Here is a 20,688-nt window from a genome sequence, read left to right as displayed (position 1 = left end):
GGCCCTAAACGGTGTATTGAGGGATTTCGGCACATACCCGTGCTTAGGTTTGAGAATGATCTTCGAGTCATTAGGCCCAAACTCCATACACGACGCGCTTACTGAAAGCGCCTGCAAGTCCCCTATGCGCTTCACTGAAGCGAGAGCCATGAGAAACACTGTTTTGAACGACAGGTGTTTCATGTCCACCAGCTGGATTGGCTCGAACGGGGCGCCTTTCATGGCCTCCAGGACCGTGGAAAGGTCCCACGTCGGGACTGAAGGGGGCCTGGGAGGGTTCAGCCTCCGAGCTCCCCTAAGGAAACGCACGACTAAGTCGTTTTTCCCCAGCGACTGGCCAGACACCGGTTTTGCAAACGTTGCTATGGCCGCCACATATACTTTGAGCGTGGATGGGGTCCTGCCCTTATCCAGTAGCTCTTGAAGGAAGGAAAGCACTTCCGAAACCCCGCATTCCACAGGTTAAAAGCTCTGGGCTTGACACCATGCAGAGAAAACAGACCATTTCGAGGAGTAGAGCCGCCTGGTAGACGGAGCTCTAGCCTGCGCGATCGTGTTTAACACTCCTTCTGGGAGGCTAGCGGGTACCCGTTGATGGCCCATGCGTGCAGGGACCACAACTCCGGGCGAGGGTGCCAAATCGAGCCCTCCGCCTGAGAGAGGAGGTCTCTCCTCAATGGTACAGGCCATGGGGCAGTGCTGGTCAGCTGCATCAGGGCAGGGAACCACGTCTGGTTTGTCCAGAGCGGAGCTACGAGCAGCACTGGGCATCCGTTCTCCCTGATTCGTTCCAACAAGGCAGGAGCGAGACAGGAGGAAAAGCATATAGGGGGCAGCGGGGCCAAACATGAGCCAGCGCGTCCTTGCTTTTCGAGAAAAACTCCGGGCAATGAGCGTTTTCGTGGGACGCGAATAGGTCCACCTGTGCTCTGCCGAACGTTTTCCACAGCAGCTGGACCGTCTGCGGGTGCAGCGACCACTCCCCTGCTGGAACATTGTTCCTGGACAGTCTGTCTGGTCCCACATTCAGGTGACCAGGCACGTGCGCTGCTCTCAGTAAGAGCAGGTTGTGCTGAGCCCAGACCAGGAGGCGTTCCGTCAGCCTGTGCAGGTTTCGTGACCTGACGCCGCCCTGGCGATTTATGTATGCCACCACTGACATGTTGTCCGACCGGACCAAGACGTGGTGGCCTGTTACCTGGGGACAAAAACGCCGTAGCGCTTTGTCGACTGCTATCATCTCCAAGCAGTTTATGTGAAGGAGCTTTTCCCGTTCTGACCACAGGCCAGCTAGCGGTCTGCCCTCGAGCAGTGCTCCCCACCCCGAGGTGGAGGCGTCCGTAGACACCACCTTCACACTCGAAGCGGTCCCCAGACTCACACCTGACTGGTACCAGTCGGTTATTTTCCAAGGTTCCAGAGCTGAAACACACTGAAGGTCGACCCTGAGGCGAAACAGACCCGCTGTCCATGCCCTGGGTGGAACCCGCGCTTTCAGCCACATCTGCAGTGGGCGCATGCGGAGCAAGCCCAACTGGAGTACAGAGGCTGCTGAGGCCATCAGCCCCAGCATTTTCTGAAACCTTTTGAGCGGAACTATCGCGCCGTGGCGGAAGGATTTCGCGACGCGCTGAATATTTAGCCCGCGCTCTGGTGACAGGCGTGCTGTCATGGATAGCGAGTCCAACACTGTTCCCAGAAAGGAAATTTTCTGACTGGGAGACAGTGAGCTCTTCGCCCAATTGACTGTGAGGCCCAGCTCCTCGAGGTGCTCGAGTAATGCGGCCCTGTGTTCTATGAGCTCCGATCGTGATCGAGCTAGAATCAGCCAATCGTCCAAGTAGTTCAGGACTCGCATGCCCTGAAGTCTCAGGGGTGCGAGCGCCGCGTCCATGCACTTCGTAAATGTACGAGGTGCTAGGGACAGGCCGAACGGCAGGACTGTGTATTGATATGCTTGGCCCTCGAAGGCGAATCTCAAGAATCACCTGTGATGGGACGCTATTTGTATTTGGAAATAGGCGTCTTTCAGATCTATTGACATAAACCAGTCCCCGTGGCGCACTTGCGCGAGGATTTTCCTGGTCGTAAGCATTCTGAACTGGCGTTTCACAAGCACTCTGTTCAGCTGTCGCAGATCTAAAATGGGTCTGAGACCCCCATCCTTTTTCGGTACCAGAAAATATCTGCTGTATAGGCCCCCTTCGCTCTGAGCCTGAGATAAAGGTTCTATAGCCCCTTTGCTCAGTAGTTTCGCTATCTCGGCACGAAGTAGATGAGACACTTCGTTTTTCACCGTAGTTTCGACACGCGCCGTTATCGCTCGGGCGTCGAGCAAATTGTAGCGAATAGCCTCTCTTTATAGTGTTCAGCACCCATTCTGATACCCCGGGAAGCTTTGACCACGCATCTGCGTGAATAGCTAGAGGCAGAATGAAATCCGGGCTCTGGTCGCGGCAAAACTGCAGCTCGAGAGCCCTGGTATACTGGGAACACAACACCGTGTTTACAGCGTTCGAGGCGGGGTGCGCGCTGATCACAGTGGGCGGCCTGGCCGCGCTCAGCTTTTTTATGGCAGATTGTGCAGAAAAAGTGAGCGGGGCAGATCCCGTAGGATTCGGCGTGTCTGTGAGAAAATGTGGGCGCGGGACTGCGGGCACATTTACTACACTGAAAACATTGTCGGTCAGAGCCGACTGAATGTGTGTTGGTTTCGTTTTTACAGAAACCAAGGGACACGCAGTGTGAGCGGGCATTGTGACATGGGCGCGTTCACTACATTGTTTGCACAATCGACCTGAGTCGATTTTATTTGTGCTAGCCCTGCACCGTGGCGGGCTGTGTCTGGGTGTGGGAATGGGCACTGGGTGGGCATTCTTACAACACTCATAACACTATCGGCCGTGGCCGGAACACCAGAAAATGCACTCTTTATTGGATTTATCTGGGTAGCCGTAAAAACGGCTTTTGTGCGCAGGCAAACGGGCTGTGACACACCGGCTGGCTCACTGCGAAATACACTGGGACAGTCGCGATGCTTGGAACTGACCGAGCGAGAACTTTTGGCGGAAATCCGGCCGCAGCGGGATCTGAACACCGTCGCTTTCCTAGAATGGCTAGGAAGATTTTGAGGCCTCAGGCTTGATCTCAATCCTCGGCCGGGGCCCGCGCTGAGGGGGGCGGCGTCCAGCAGAGCGAGAGCGCGGTCTTTGGTCTCGGGCGTGGCGGCGCTGTGAAGCGGCGGCGGCGGGCGGTGCAGGCTGCGGCTGAGAACTGCGAGCAGACGGCTGTTTTGAGCGGCCTGCAGCGGAGCTCGAGCGCTTCGGAAGGAAGTGCTTCATAGCCTGCAAAGTCTTTTGCACCTCCATGAATCTGTCCGCGAAATCTTTGACGGCAGATCCGAAGAGGCCCGCTGGTGAAATGGGCGCGTCGAGAAACACAGAGCGCTCGGCTTCCGTCATCTCGGACAGCGTCAGCCATAAGTGTCTCTCAGCCACGGTGAGAGAGGCCATATTCCGTCCTATGGCCTGTGCAGCGGCTTTAGCAGCGCGAAGAGCGAGGTCTGTAGCGCTTCTCAGGTCCGCCACGCAGATCGCTTCGGGTCCTTCCTCGTCCAGTTTAAGGAGAAGGTCGGCCTGGAAGATCTGCAGGATAGCCATAGTGTGCAGCGCTGAAACTGCTTGCCCGGCGGCGGTGTAAGCGCGTCCGTGCATGGCTGACGTCACTCCGTCAGTGAGCGACTCGAGCGAAGCCGGCGAAGCTGGCGGGCGAACCGGCGAGCTTTGGCGGGCTGGAGAAAGCTCGGGAGCGCGCTGGGCGCGGCGCTTCTTGCGGCGCGGCACCACGGCGGGCTGTGGTGAAGGCTCGGAGAATGATGCCAGGCGAGTCCTCAGACTCGGCAAAAAGGAAGGCAAGAATAGGCAAAAACTCGCAATGAGGGCATCCGCCGTCAGCGAGCGCGAGGGCCGCGTGATCCTCACCCAGGCAGGAAACACAGATGACGTGACGGTCTCCGTCGCTGAGCGGGGCGCGGCACGAGCCACATGATGGCATCTTTAAAAAGACGCAGCTCTTTTGTGAAGAGAAGTGTGAGTTGCGTCAAGTAAGCGAGCAAACACTCTCAGCAGAGTAAATTTACACAGAGTATAAAAGGATATAGAACGCCGGAAAGCGCAGCAGGTACGGCAGTTGAAGGCGGCGAGGCCAGCGACTCCAGAGCTCGTCCCGCTGAAAGGCTTTCTTCGACGGCGCGGCTTCTCACTCCGGATCCAGCGATGCGTGTGCGTCGCTGAAGAGATGAAAATCAGCTTGTACCAGCCTAACGAGCATATTTATAGGGTGAGACCACGCCCTTTCTGGCGGGACGTGACGATATGGGCGCGAATTGCCCCCATTGGTCATTACGTCACGCAGAGTCTCTCTCGATAGGCTGCTGCATTTGCCGCAAGAGCAGCCAATAGGCGCGCGAGCTGTTTCGCCTATGTCTGCTTGCTGCTGCAAAGCGTTTTACATTAACAAAAAATTAAGGATAATTTTTGGCTTCAATATCTCGTGGAAAAGAGTTTTTCCCCTAGCGTAAGCTATTACGCAGTACGAGAGATACTCTCGTAAGAGAACATTTCCCCCTGTCAAAGTAGGTTTTTTTTCCTCTGTTGACTTTAGTTGTCCACTTCACTGGCATTCGAGACACCGCTGCTATGCACAGGTGGTAGATTTAACAACATCCCAGTATTTGCTTGGTAAAGTGTATGGAAGGAAGGATGTGATGGGTTGTGAGGGCAAGAACATTTATTTCTTCATTCATTCATTCATTCCTTCCTTCCTTCCTTCCTTCCTTCCTTCCTTCCTTCCTTCCTTCCTTCCTTCCTTCCTTCCTTCCTTCCTTCCTTCCCCTCCCTCCCTCCGTCCTTCCTTCCTTCCTTCCTCCCTCCTTCCCTCCGTCCGTCCGTCCGTCCGTCCGTTCTTCCTTCCTTCCTTCCTTCCTTCCTTACTTCCCTCCCTCCCTCCCTCAGTCCGTCCATATGTCCGTCCGTCCTTCCGTCCTTCCTTCCTTCCTTCCTTCCTTCCTTCCTTCCTTCCTTCCTTCCTTCCTTCCTTCCTTCCTTCCTTCCTTCCTTCCTTCCTTCCTTCCTCCGTCCTTCCTTCCTCCCTCCCTCCCTCCTTCCTTCCTTCCTTCCTTCCTTCCTTCCTTACTTACTTACTTCCCTCCCTCTCTCAGTCCGTCCATCCTTCCTTCCTTCCCTCCCTCCCTCCCTTCCTCCCTCTCTCCGTCCTTCCTTCCTTCCTTCCCTCCCTCCCTCCTTCCCTCCCTCCCTCCGTCCATCCGTCCGTCCGTCCTTCCTTCCTTCCTTCCTTCCTTCTTTCCCTCCCTCCCTCCCTCCCTCCCTCCCTCCCTCCCTCCCTCGTCCTTCCTTCCTTCCCTCCCTCCTTCCTTCCCTCCCTCCCTCCCTCCCTCCGTCCGTCCATCTGTCCGTCCTTCCTTCCTTCCTTCCTTCCTTCCTTCCTTCCTTCCTTCCTTCCTTCCTTCCTTCCTTCCTTCCGTCCTTCCTTCCTTCCTTCCTTCCTTCCTTCCTTCCTTCCTTCCTTCCTTCCTTCCTTCCTTCCTTACTTCCCTCCCTCTCTCAGTCCGTCCATCCTTCCTTCCTTCCCTCCCTCCCTTCCTCCCTCTCTCCGTCCTTCCTTCCTTCCTTCCCTCCCTCCCTCCTTCCCTCCCTCCCTCCGTCCATCCGTCCGTCCGTCCTTCCTTCCTTCCTTCCTTCCTTCTTTCCCTCCCTCCCTCCCTCCCTCCCTCCGTCCTTCCTTCCTTCCCTCCCTCCCTCCCTCCTTCCTTCCCTCCCTCCCTCCCTCCCTCCGTCCGTCCATCTGTCCGTCCTTCCTTCCTTCCTTCCTTCCTTCTTTCCCTCCCTCCCTCCCTCCTTCCCTCCCTCCCTCCGTCCTTCCTTCCTTCCTTCCTTCCCTCCCTCCCTCCCTCCGTCCGTCCGTCCGTCCATCCTTCCGTCCTTCCTTCCTTCTTTCCATCCCTCCCTCCCTCCCTCCTTCCTCCCTTCCTTCCTAAACTTCCAAATTACCCAATACTACTGGGTATACAAAAATGGTAATTATGGGATAACAGCGGTTTTACAGTCCCTCCAGAAAAACGCGATTATGCGATCGCTGAATTCAATGCAAAATCAGCCAAAGTCCGCATATTTATGCGGGGGTCGCATTTTTTCAAATACTCCGCAATTTCGCCGCATAAATTGCTGATTTCCGCGCAAAATATGCGGGGCTTGCATGATTTCATAATCCCCGCATTTTCGTCGCAAAAAAGTCACATATATCTTAGCAGAAAGTTGGAAAATGTTGCGTTTGCTTCACACAAGAGCAGCCACTTCCCCCTGTTGCCATGGGAACGCTATGAAGTGACGTAATTACGCGACGTGAACATCATTGAAAAGCTGTAAAACAGGAGCACACTTTATTTTAAAATATTTCATTTATTCATTTTTACTGAAGTTGTAGCATATTCCTCTAGTAAAGCTACAGAACTTGTTTGACTCAGCAATGTTTTGTAAGTTTGATGTGTTTATTAAGGTCTTGTAACGCGTTGTGTCGGGAAGAAAAATAGGGATAGCTCACAGCTGAAGTGATTGCAGAGGCCAGACAGACTCACGGAGGCGATTGGCATCTCACAACTCGCACTTTATTCGCAAATCGAACTCGTAACTGTCTGTCACACGTTCTACCGTCCACGTCGTTACTTAATAAACAAAATAAGATCAAAGAAGTAGCATCAAACAGAAATTACCCGCACACATGGGGTGTTCGAGGCGCATGGCACATATAATACTGCAGACAGTTAGACAGGGAGTGCGCAGCTCTTAAAGGGGCCACACCTTATTTCCACTCGTTACAGTCTGAAATAAAACAAGATGAGAAATTAAATATTTCCAGCACTTTCTGTGATGTAGTATGCTTGCTTATCATAGGAAGTAATAAGAAAGGACTCTTTACATTAAGGTAGTAGCCTGGTGAGAACAGGGTGTTGGGGGAATCACTTTTTTTTACTCTTTTTCATCAAACCGCAGTTTTTGCAAGTTCCCGCAATTTTTGCAAGTTCCCGCAATTTTTGCAAGTTCCCGCAAATTTTGCAAGTTCCCGCAATTTCATCGCAAAAAATTGCATAAATATCCCGCATATTGCATCGCATTTTTAAAGAAAACAGGCTGCGTAATCAAGGATTTTTGCCCGCAACAATCACAAAAAAACTCCGCGTTTTTCTGGAAGGACTGGTTTTATTATAGTTTAATTATAGTTTTATTAATATTTTGAATGAGCTTTTATTTTTTTAGTTTTCATGTTAGTTTTAGTTAGCTGTTAGCCATTTCATTATGTGCTTTTATTATTTTAAAATATTGCTATTTAGGTGTCATTTATTTTTATTGAATTTTTATTTTTAGTTAGTTTTACTTTCTAGTTAACAATTATAGTGCTTCAACTTCAGCTTATTTCAGTTCATTGCCAAGACAACATTTCACATTTTTGTTTAGTTTTAGATTTTCAACTAATATTTATATTTTGTTTTATTTCAGCTTTATTTGAATTAACCCTGTATTTTAATTAAAGAACCCTGTATAACAAACTAGCCTGTTTTAAGTATTCAGATGACATACTTATTAAATTAGGCAATAATATTGGTCTAAAGTTGCTTCTTCAAAAGAGTAACATACATTCTTTTTTTTTTATTTACTCATGAGTGCAATTGAAAACCCCTTCCATCCATATGTTGGAAATAAAGGTATAGGACAACAACACACACATTTCCTTGCACAACAGGCAGCAGCAGCAGCAGCAGCAGCAGCAGCGTGGTAGTGTTTTGTCTAGCACCTGAAGCTGTTGATGTTAATGAGTAGTAAGATATTTCAGAGGTTATGGTAGGTCAGCTGGAGTCTGGACAGCACAGGGTTTTGCTGCATTGAGCTGAGCTTGACAGGTCTTGTCTTGGAGATGAAAACAGAACAAGGCAGGCCTTCGGTAAAATGACTTGTTGTGCTGGTTCCGCTTATGTCATTTTGTAAAGCTGTTGTGGGTTCATTCTGGGATTTGGAAAATAACATCTGAAACATCACACCAAAATAAACATTCTGCCATCATTTACTCACCCTCATGTTGTTCCAAACAGGTATGTGAGCATTTAAGTCGCTATCACAGAAAATCTTATCTATTTTATGGCTTCAGAATACTTAATTAAGCACATATACTTTTAATGTTGCTTTTTTGTCTTTTTTGGAACTTGTCAGTGCCTGGGTAGAGTTGCACCAGACTTTCGTAAGTTTTTACTTAAATTGGAATGTAAAGTCCTCACTAGGTAGCCTACACATTAATACTAGCTGGTTTGTAACTAAATCATACGTAAAGTCCCACTGAAGAGCCTTGAAACGCGCAGCTTTATTCAATATTTTGAGGTAATTTCTACAGGGCGGGACATATAGAAAAGCCCCTCCCCTTTTTTAAAATAGCCAATTGTGTTTAGTTTATATAAACTAAAATATTTAGTAGTGCATGAGTTGGTGCCCCTTTATGTCACAGCTAGGCTAAGTTAAGTAACTTACTCTACGCAAAGCTGGTGCAACCGGCTCCTGGTTTCCATATGCTTTAACTAAATGGAAAATAGATGTGTCAACGTTCTGCTTCTCTTTTTGTCTTTAATGTAAGAAACAAAGTCAAAACAGTTTTGGAACAACATGACGGTGAGTAAATGATAACAGAATTTCTTGTTTGGGTGAGACTTTTCAATTTGATGCTGACTTCAAAGGAAGCTTCACATTGTGTTAGAAGATTCTGCTATGGAGAAACGGCAACAATAACACAGCATGGAAGTACTTCATAAACTCCTACAAACATAATTTCAACTCGTTTGTGATTTTGTCCTCAGCTGGGATTGTCTCTGAAATAACTCAGTGACTTTAATGAGGATATTATCAATCTGACTCAAATAATAAGGAGATTACCATCAAAAACATATGGGAGCATGTTTAAATAATCCTCCACACAAAGGGAATATAAGCAGCCGCTTCGATCTTCCAACAGTTCTTCCAGTAAATATATTTCATATGATATATCATATTTCAAACATATTTTATACTCAAAATATTGTGATATTGCTTGTGAAATAGTATTTGAGGTCTAAAGCTATTGGAAATAATTTACTCATTGTTGTTCACTTCCATGCTTTATGTTGTTTTTCTCACTCCTGAGATGAACAACTGGTGTTTGGTATGTGGAGACATTGTACATGCTTAAGTACTGTTATGCATACAACTATTTGTCAATTGAGTGATCATGGCAATGCTGAGCATCTGTATTGGCTCAGACTAGAGCCGTGTGTCTGGGCATCGGCATATTGCACATCCGTTTTTTATCCTCTTAAGGCTCTGTGTTGGTGTGTGTGTGTGTTTTGGTGGGGTAGGCTAATCCTTGAGGTGGCGAGAAATTACCAGAGGAACAAAAACAACACTGTTTCTGCTAGAACTTGAGATCTGAAGCTGGCTTTTCTGGTTGTTACATTGGATATTATTAATATTACATTACTTATCTCATTACTATGGTGAACATACACCAGCAAGAAGCATGTCTGCCAATTAGCATATATAACATTTAATAGAGTGCAACAATGCCGACTTTTCCAGTATTGTATTTTTCCAATAAATTCTTCCCATAAGGATTTAAAAAAAAAAGTATTTTTTAGTCGTGAACCAAACCAACTAGATATGAGGTGAACCACAACAATGATTTGTAGCACAAATTTAGACAAAAAGGCAAAGGTAAGACTGTGTACATAAAGGCTTTTTTTGAGAGAAAGAACTACAATCCCATGAAGCATTGCAAATGACATAATCAAATTACAAATTATGGAGAAATATAAAGCTATTGATTTAAAGATGTTGATTATAAATCTTTAGAATCACTATATTTTATGTTTATTGCAAAATAGGCATATACTATATATACACAAACATTTTTGAGAGCGTATAGGGCCATTACACTGACTTATTGAAGATTTCTTTGCAGAATCATGGGTAGTGTAGTTTTTCCACTAAGAATTATGCTGTTCAACATGATTATTTAAAAAAATAAGTTGAAATAATGCTGATGGCTTCAACAAAAGCATCAGCGATAAACAACCTCAGAGCTCGCAGTAGGTCTGTCTTTAACATTTTAACAGTTATTGTTAAAAAGACTGTTGCGAATTTTGGACCAATGAGATTTCATGGTGGGCGGGGCTATGTAGCACGACACATTCGAAAAAGAAACCAAGCGATTGACAAAATATCTATAACTAGTTTGGACAAAAACTTTTGGATTTACATTGATGAGATATTACTTTGTCTAAGATGAGACATAAATGAGACATAAAAGTATAAAGCTATATCTTTTTGATAATCAATATATTGTTCTCTGGAGAACTTTTTAAACAAGTCTATTTAATCTCATTGCTGTCTAGGAGGAACTTTTCTATGGGTTCCCTCATAATGTATTTTTAGAGTCTGGTGTGAAACTGACAGTCACGTGTACGGCATGTGAGGCCAAACTAGTGGAAGAAAATGGTTGCTCTCTCCATGTTTCTCTCTCTCTCATTTTCTTTTCACAGTCAGCTTGCTTCAGCTTCAGGCCATGGCTGCTTTAAACTGAACACAGTTAGATGATGCTGAGGGATGCTGAGGGTTTGTGTGTGTGTATTGTGAGAGTGTGTGTAAATATGCAGTGCACACTAGTCCTTTTTTTTTGGTGGTATTGAAGAGACCGTGGTACATTTACTTTGACACAAAGAACCAAATGTAACTCGCAGAATTCAAAGGGAGTAAAGTGGTAAGTGTGGCAGTATATGCTCAGCATGTGCTTTGCAATTCTTCCTATATATAGTGCTCATGCTTTCGGGTCATTTTAAAATGATAATCATTACATATAATTATAGCTGTGGGTTAGAGCCTAAGAATGGGGGAGACAATGTGTGTGTGTGTGTATGTGTGTTGTTCAGATTACTGTGCTTGTCCCAGATTATGTTCCAGAGCTGAGAGATTAAATTACTTCCTTTTTAAAAATAGAAAACAAGCATGGAGGAATGCCACTATTATATGCATTTTTTTCTGAATTATATATTTGGTTACTCAAATAATTTTCTCACTGTGCCATTGTGTGCAGTTCTTTATGTTTTCTCAGACAATTTTCTCATTAGATTATTATTAAATTGAATTATTATATATGAATACAACTGAAATAATATATAATTTGTTCAGCATTACTCTAATAAGCATTACATAGTTATAAGAGTTCAAATAAGACCCATTAGATTCTCATTACAATTAAATTAAATAATAGATTTTATATAATATTTTTTAAATGACATTATTGACAATTGAGGCTTCATTGCAATGAATATTATGCCACAATCAAACATTTTTAAGCAAAATATCCCACCCCTTTTTGATTTTGTTTTGAATTATGACCTGGACATGTTCGTGACAGGTTTAGTGAGATTCACCCATAAAGCATATCACGTCTCCAGAGCGAACCTCATCCTCTACTATAAATTAAACTCCCTTTCCATTTCCTCTTGTGGGAGTACACTTGGGTAACCTTAATCTAATTCCTGAATTGTGAATATTAACCTCAATGTCAGTTCCATGAAAGGTTTGCAGCTCTCGACACCTCTTTTGTATTGAACTTGTGTTGTATCCTTCACTATCTTCATAACCAGTGATAAGGCTGGACAAGTCTTAGCTCGTCCCTGCAGGGGATTTGAAGCTCAGTAAGTCATGTTCTGTGTTCACCCTATCGCGCGTATAGCATCAATATCATGCAGTTTGACAGATTAATGTTGCATCTGATTGGAATGTTGAACATTCCGAGGTCCTTGAGTATTAAATGTAACATTTCTTCACACTAACGAGGTTCTCAAACATAAAACAGCTGATCTATACCATTAGACAAGCAAGTTATAAGTTATTAAAGGGGTGGTTGATTATGATTTCACTTTTCTAACCTTAGTTAGTGTGTAATGTTGCTGTTTGAGCATAAAAAACATCTGCAAAGTTACAACTCTTAAAGTTCAAAGCAAAGGGAGATATTTTATTTTAAAGAAATTGCTTTTTAAGGACTACAACAAACGGCTGGTAGGGACTACAGGACATTCCTGCCGGGTTAGTGACATCACTAACCCTAAAATTTACATAAACACCGCCCTGGGAACGCGATTTATAGATTATCATGACAGAATATGCTAATCAATGACTAGAAGATATAGTTAACTCCACATAAGCTACATAAATGCATCAACTAACCATTCAGAAATGTCCTGTTGCATTCGACATGTTGTCACTTCTTCTTGAGTGTCTCCATCATGGTCTGACTCCGGTTTGAACATAAAAGGCTAAAAGTTTTTGAAATTTTCAGTGCATGTCTGTGTGAGGTAAAAGGACACAAGCTGTTGAAGCTCCGCCCTCTGTGCCGGGAGCAGCAGCTCATTTGCTTTTAAAGGGACACACACAAAAACGATGCGTTTTTGCTCACCCTCAAAAAGTGACAACTTTAACATGCTATATAAAAATATCTGTGGGGTATTTTGAGCTAAAACTTCCCATACACACTCTGGGGACATCAAAGACTTATTTTACATCTTGTGAAAAGGGCATTATACCACCCCTTTAAGGTTATTACCTTTCTGTCCCATGCAGCAAGAACAAATTTTTTTTTACAATGTTGCATTTTGGTTGCAATTATGTTACATATCACTAAAAACACTACTTTGACCCGCCCTAAAACACTGTAGTTCTAGCTGAGACTGGAGAGTTTGTTTCATGTTGTCGACATGTCGAGAAGACGCTGTTTTCTGTGCTGTGAATCCGCTTTGCATGTACTTCAAAAAGATGAGAACTCACGCCAACATTACAGTTCGTATCACTGTGTATCAAGCGCTGAGGAAGCCTCTGGAGCTGAAATTCAGATATGGTAATAGACATTTCATTTCTGACATGCGCTGTAATTGGAACTGTTTCAGATGGTGTGCAATGTTTTTTATGAGAAAATTAAAGCGTTTTTTGACCATGGACGCATAAACCTGTTGTAGGAGACCTCCAAAACAAAATTAAGAACCTTTAAAATACATAATGGGGGCACTTTAAAAGAAACATGGGCATCTGTCACATTGGGTACATTAGTAAATTAGTATTTATCACAAGCTTTTTGCAATTTTAAAAGATAGTTCACCCAAAAAATAAAAATTCTGTCTTCATTTACTCACCCTCATGTCATTCCAAACCCCTGTGGAAAACAAAAGAAGATATTTTAAAGAATGTTGGTTACTAAACAGTTTCTGTTCTATTCTCATATAGCCTACTGTTCTATTGACTTGAGAAAAATAATACAAATGAAAGTCAATGGGAACCAAAACAGTTTGGTTATCAACATTCTAATATATTTGTTCAAGTTGGGTAAGATATATATTTTACATATTGAGACTTACCTTGATTTACCTTGAAGAAATTATTAGAATGTAAATGTGTACGTTGAAATGCAATGTAAGTCGCTTTGGATAAAAGTGTCTGCCAAATGCATAAATATATAAATATACCTATAAGATGCTTCTTCACATAATTCAGAGCTTCTTCCCCACTCTTTTCTTTCTTAACTCTGTTCTTTACCAGTGTTATTTTAGTATTTAGCCATAATGTTCCTATTTTAAGCCACACCGGGTGAATAACTGTGAAGTATCAATATACTGATACATTACTGTGATTTGGATCTAGATAGAACCTGCGGGCTGAGCATTTGCTCTAGAATTGATCTGTGATTGTGAATCTGATGTCAGTCAGTCACATGCTTGTCTAGGCGTCTGTGTCGTAGGCTGTCAATGAATTGATTACATAATTACTAACAAAATGAAGTACAATGTAGGGGCTTTAAAACTGCTGCTTTAGTGCAACGATTATTCTTAAGAACTAGAGACCACATTAAGCACAATAGCGGAATAGTGTTAACAAGGTGTGAGAGGCTAGGTAATTTATAGGCTTAACAGGCTAGACAAAAACTGTGTGTTTTGAAAGTAAAGTGTGTCATTTCTGTTCAAAAGCTGTAAATGCAAAAATAATGACTGTCCTGTGGATGTTTTGTGGGCACGTGCCCAATTACCCATATGGTTAATCTGGCCCACAGCCTAACTTTGCCTAATTTGATAATAAAAAAGCAGTACCGCTTCTTCACCATTAATAGAGGGCAATGAGGGCATCTACATTTTGACACTTCTGGAAGGGAATTAAAACGAATCATTCTTTGGCTCAGGCATTTCAGAATGATCAAACCAACATTTGAGATGCTGTGCGATGAGAAACGTCTGCTGGTTAGTCCAGTTATCCAATCACATCCACTGTTCAGGCAAAGTCACGTCCGCATCGAGGGATTTATTCAAAATAAACAATACAGCTTCTTCACCATTAATAGAGGGCAATGAAAGCATCCACATACTAGCATAATCGTCAGATTATATCCTTTTAGCATTTAAACCTCATTAAATTTCACCCAAATATGAAAATTATATTATTTACTCATCCTTATGTCTTTCCAAACTATGACTTTCTTTCTTCTGTTGAACATGCTTGTCTAAGCGGCTCTTTTTCTTACAATGAAAGTGAATGGTGACCACAAAGCTGGATTTTCCAACGCTATCTCACAACCAATTCGTACGAATTTGTACGAGTGATTAAAAGGTGGCTAATTCGTACTAATTCATACGACCTCACTCGTACGATTTGTCTAAACCCACGTGATGGGTAGGTTTAGGGGCGGGGTCAGGGGTAGGTCATTCGTACGAATTCATACGAATTTGGTAACTCGTAAAATATGTACGAATTAGCAAAAAACGTACAAATTTGTACGAGTGAGGTCGTATGAATTCGTACGAATTGCCGTGAGATCGGGCTGGATTTTCAGTAATAACGACTTAAATTTCAGTCTGTTTCTCACACACAGTTTTCTGTGAATGCAGAGGACTTGGAATATAGTGCACACGTCATAACTAGTTTTAATGCATTTACGCCGCTTTTTGGAGCTTGATATTCATTGTTTAATTATTAAGGAAGAGGGCAACTCGGACATTCCTCTAAATCTTTCACTTTGTGCTCCAACTAAGAGTTTGGAACGACATGATGGTGAGTAAATGATATCAAGATTTTCGATCATGGGTGAAGTAATCCTTTAAAAGGCCGTAAACTGTTTGGCAATGTAATGCCACGGATTGAGTTATTTGTGAGAAGTCTTGTTGGGTTTCAGGGGAAAAATATGATTTCAGCATTTTGCCATGACAGATGATGGATTATATCATCTTAACCTTTAACCTTTTGTAGATTTCCAAGTCTTGCACACTCTGCAACACTCCAGCTGGGTCTGCTGTGAATAAACTGAATGCAATATTGAAAGAGGATCCAAGGGAAGATGAGTAATAAAGAATGTTTAAAACACAGGAGGTTTTGTGCGCTCGTGAGCAGGGGCTGGGCAACACTGATTTTTATTGTCATGGTTAAGGTCAAGGTTTCCATAGCAACAGGCACCATTGAGGTTGCAGTGATAATGGTATGAATAATTTATCACATGGAAGGATTATGACTGAGTTCCAAAACACCTCATGGTGTGTGACTGTATGTGCACCTGTTTGTACGTATGCAAAATGTATGCTTAACTTCTTCCTTTATCGTGATACCATCACCACCGTTACTAGAAAGTCATTGCATGGCAACTTCAGGTGAGGAGTTGCCATGGTATTTCTGTCACATTCTCTAATTAGCATCACAGTGACATTGAGTCGTCATGGAAATGCTCATTTGCGTTTTTCTCATTCCGTTCCGTTGTGTTTCTGAAGGTGTCTGGGAAAATTAGATGCTTAATTAGTTGTACATTAAATGTGCAATAATTACGTATTTATTAATTTAGAGATAAAGTCGAATAGGGAAATTAATTAACTAATTTATCATCACCACCACTGTATAAGCATAATTGATTAGGCTGTGATCAGCGAGTATGAATAATAATGTCATTCATACATAATTAATAGCTTCTTTAGCATGTTTAGTAGAATAAGACTGCTATTAAGGTCAAACGAGCAGCACACGCACATACAGGTTGTTTATTTCACTATTTAGTGATATTTTTTTATGCATTTCAAATTTCTCTCGCTTTCTGTCTGTCTCTACACTCCCATCCCTGTCTCACCCTCTGAGAAGGCTGCCATCTGGACCACTTTCATTTAGAGCACACACACACACACACATACATCTGGAGATTAATGTATCAAGCCATAGACATTTGATGGAAATATCACCCAGAATTTAATGCATGATTTTGATTAGGATTGTCAGTGTTTTGCTGTAATATGTCATTGTGTGAATGGGTGGGTAATAACCAGCTGTGATTAAACAGTTTTGTTTGAGTTTAATGAATGGAAACTCTACCTGCTGGCTTTGGCTAAGAGGAATCCCCTCTGTGACAGATCTACTTTGACCTTTGACCTTAGTCCTCAATATAAACATGGTGGGAAAGTATTTTATAACTGCTAACTAGAATCCTGCTTCAACGCTGTCACAAACGGTTGCACAAACGCGAGGAAAGGATCTATTTGCAGCAGTGTCAATATATCCCAGTTTCACAGACAAGGCTTAAGCCTAGTTCCAGACTTAAATGCATGTCTGTGAAACCAGGCCTATATGTATTGAACAAAACTCAAAATCCCCATCGGGAACAGAACAACCGTAATACCATGACGAGAACTAACAAAAAACAGAAAGAAAACCAAGGCTTAAATATACAGAACAAACCAATCAACGAAATGAGCAACAGGAGTAACTGATAATCAAACAATGAATAACCAAGGTAACCAACTGAAAACACAGGAAACAGAACTAATCGCATGCAAAACCCACCCAAACAGGCACCAAACCCAGATAGTCTCTTATGCCTTGTATGCATTGTACGATTTTGGGCTGTCCCAGATGAAAGATGACCAATCGTGGCGATTTATGTGGTCGTGGATCCTTAAGGTGGTCCTACGTCGTACAGTGAGAGAGGTTCAAAGACGGTCGTTGTCACGGTCTTGAGACCAAAGATAGCCTGCAATCATTTTTTAATTATATTAAAAATATAATTTCATTTTAATAACACAGAAATTAAGCATGATGATCTCACATTGTGTTTGCTGCTACGACCTACGTCTACTAACTAGCCAATACAAATGCAACATAAAATGGATGTTGGATGTAATGGATGTAGCTGGATGGCTCCTTGCATGGCTGACACCGCCGTCGTTGTATGAATGACTGAGTGAATGGGTGAATGTGAGGCAAAATGTAAAGCGCTTTGGTGGCCATTGGGTCTGTGAAAGCGCTATATAAATGCAGTCCATTTACCATTTACCCAAATGGCGTATTGATCAGTGCGTCATGGCGCTAAAACGTAAAACTATTACCTCAAGCTCCATTTGCAAAATTGGCATGCCAATTTGGCCTCTTTTCCCTAGCCATGACCGGGTTCATATTCTCCTCTTTCACTTCCTCCTCCTCTTTTCAGCGCACATTAAAAACCACAATTGCCAAATTGCGATTCATCTGGCTCTATTTGTTTACCACGAGCGTATGCTGATGATGTTTTATTCTTCTATACTAATGCTGCGTTCCAGACAGCTCGGACGTCTGATTGCTCACCGGGGTCTGAAGTGAGACATTTAATTTGAGATATTCCCACATCCATTCTCGTCTGGGATGCAGCATAACTTGTGTCGTAGCCTACGATTCAATAGGTGTCCTTATCGTACAGTCTACATTCATGTCCTACCCAAGTTTATTAGATCCATGTAGTACAGTACGATTTGTAATGATCTTATAGGATTGCTGTAATCGCAGGCATTACTAAAGCATGTATGACATCATAGGAATGATTAAGAAAAATACATTTTAAATGGGAATATATTCACATTATTTAGTGTGCAATTTTATGTGTGATTTTTGTAATGTTTTAGCATGAAATAACCATTAACATTTCATTATATGTATATTTCCAGGAACATTAAAAATTATCAAATTTTGAAATGTAAACTATGTATTTAGAAGTACTAACATTTTATTTTAGATGACAAGGTGGAATTAAACCTTGTCACTACCTTGTGGAATTAACACCTCATTAAAAAAATAAAATTATACTATACAATTATTGTTTTAAAATGATTTTTTTTAATGTATTATAAGTAAACACAAAGCATGTCTATTATGATTGACTATATTTTCATGCCATATTTTCATGTAACCATCGCATGCATTATGTTTATGTCTGACCAAGAATGTTTTTTGTTAGTTTAACAAATGTGTCCGTTTGGCCAAATTAATGGAACATCTCCCTTGACAATTATAAACTGCATTAATTCTTTATCATTATTGTTTGTTCAGAGTTCAAAATATTCTGTTTTCTCCTGCAGAGCTCCTGGGTGCTGCTAAGAAGGTGAATGTGAACTTCCAGGACACAGACGGGTGAGTTTCATCTATACTACAGTGACATCACATGATGTCCATCAATTACTGTTTTTCTGAATTGCTAAAACACTAAACCCCATTCTCTGAACCAAATTCTCAATAGCCTAAACCAATTCGTCGAATAAATCACTCTTTCTGTAAAACATTAAACAAGGTCAGGTAGTTAAAACACTGTTTGCAAATCTCATTTTTTCAAAACTCTAAACACATTCTCACTCACTAAAACACATTTCGCACTGTGATGGACTTATGTTTCAAAATGCTAAACATAGGTAGGCGAAATGACAGAGATGACATTGTCTGAGATGTGGAGAAACTCCTCCGGCCGGACCAACATGAAGACGTGATGCTGAAGCAGAATCAATCTCTCTCACTGACCGCGATTCTGCTGTTGCACAACTCTTCTGTGTACTTTACTGTAACATGCTTTTCATTGAGAGTTTTTTACTCTAACCTTTTTGGCTTTTGCAGTTGGGTCACTGCATTTTCACAGTATGCAAGTGCTGAATATACAGGCATTCGATAGGCCTACTATTCAATATTCAGTACAATACTATACTTGCAGTGGATACAGTCATTTATTCACCTTACTACTGTAAGTTGTCATTACTATGCTTCTTCACGTATTTGCAAAATTTGTTTACAATATATTTCTGTAACTGCATGCTTTGGATTCTGTTTCTCCATTTTTTGATGGAGTGTCTAATGAATGATCTGTAGTGTTTATAATTTTGATTGGCTGTGTCTATGATCGGAGAGCATTGTTTGATTTTAAGCACAGATAAAATGGTTTTGAGGCAATTGTTTGATTTTGCCAGAAGAGTCAGAGGAAAATTTTGTGTTTAAGGTTTTGCGAAAGTGAGTGATGGTTTCAAGCAATGTGTTTTAGCAATTCAGAAAAACGATCTGATGATATGGGCTATTCAGTGGCCAGTGCCTATGTTAAAGGAAACAGCGTTTGCAACTTAATGTAACGTATTTCCAGGTGAAACATGGCAGTACGTTATTTTATTCAGCGGCACTTGATTGGATTTTGAAAATTGAATGTTATTCGAAATGGCCATTAGGTGGAGGGAGGGCTTGAAAACTACGAGTGATTGATGACATCAGTACCATGCAGTCTATTTCGAGTTCATGGTTAAGTTAGCTAGTGGACAGTGCAGATTACAGCTAAAGCAGAGGTGTGTTGTTATTAGAATGCTGCAGTGTGCTAGTAGTAGTAGAGAGAGAGAGAGAGAGAGTGTGTGTGTGTGTGTGTGTGTGTGTACACACGTGGTTTGAGGCTCTAGCAGAGAGAAATCTCTTACTCATGGAAGTAGGTCATAGCCTCCTGCTCAGGGACCGGAGTAAAGTGGCAGAGTTGAGCTGCAATGAAGTAAGATTAGGGACTCTCTAAAAAGTTATAGGCCTTAAAGTGCCCCATTATGCTCTTTTGGATAATAGTGTGTAATATAGCTGTTAGTGAATTTAAAAAGGTCTTCAAAGTTTCATTGAACAAAGTGCAAGATAAAAGCAGTTATTGTCTCCTAAAAGAAAGAACCAATTCTGAACTGCCTAAACGGTAATTCCAGTCTTACTGTACTTCCTGCTCGGACCTAGGTTTGAAGATATTTCAAAATTCAGATATGGTAATGAGTGATTGCTTTTTTTTACACACGCTGTAAGTGGCAGACCAATCATAACAGACTGGGCCATTTGACCAATCAGAGCAGAGTAGGCTCTCGGAAATAGGGGTTTAGAGAGACTGGATCAAACCATTTCAAACACTATGAGAAAAGAGGTGATGCTGCGAGGAATAGCTTTTATGAGAAAATTATCTATTTTTTTTAATTTTATTGGCAACCTGTAAAATAGCAAAATATGGGCACTTTAAAGCATTTGGATTGGAAATAATAAATGATATATTAGGATTGGGCATTATGAGGACATTTATTAGTCTGTTTTGAAGAAGATATCTTGACCATAGCAGGCCTAGACATACACACAGATTAACCTCAAGATTTTATGCAGAATAGTAATGCCTGTCATTGTTTCACAAGTTCTACACATCACCTGCCAGGCTGCCATGAGTTAGTTTTTCCTTATTTAATTGCATTTTGAGTGCAAGTGGTTAACTTAACTAACTTAAACTTACATTTTAAAT

The 20,688-nt window shown here is 42.5% G+C and overlaps 1 protein-coding gene across 1 annotated transcript in view; it reads left to right on the top strand.

Annotated features, from left to right (window-relative positions):
* si:dkeyp-9d4.3 (caskin-1) overlaps positions 1 to 20,688 on the top strand; it is a 74,533-nt gene that overhangs the window by 13,271 nt on the left and 40,574 nt on the right. The window contains exon 2 of the mRNA XM_056258738.1: positions 18,491 to 18,542. Coding sequence (XP_056114713.1) covers positions 18,491 to 18,542 — 52 coding nt within the window. The remainder of the gene's footprint in view (positions 1 to 18,490; positions 18,543 to 20,688) is intronic.

Source organism: Rhinichthys klamathensis, unplaced genomic scaffold (assembly GCF_029890125.1).
Source record: "Rhinichthys klamathensis goyatoka isolate OS25496 unplaced genomic scaffold, OSU_Roscu_1.1 h1tg000157l_1, whole genome shotgun sequence".
NCBI lineage: Eukaryota > Metazoa > Chordata > Actinopteri > Cypriniformes > Leuciscidae > Rhinichthys > Rhinichthys klamathensis.
Note: the sequence above shows the minus strand (reverse complement) of the source record. Positions and strands in the feature narration are given on the sequence as shown.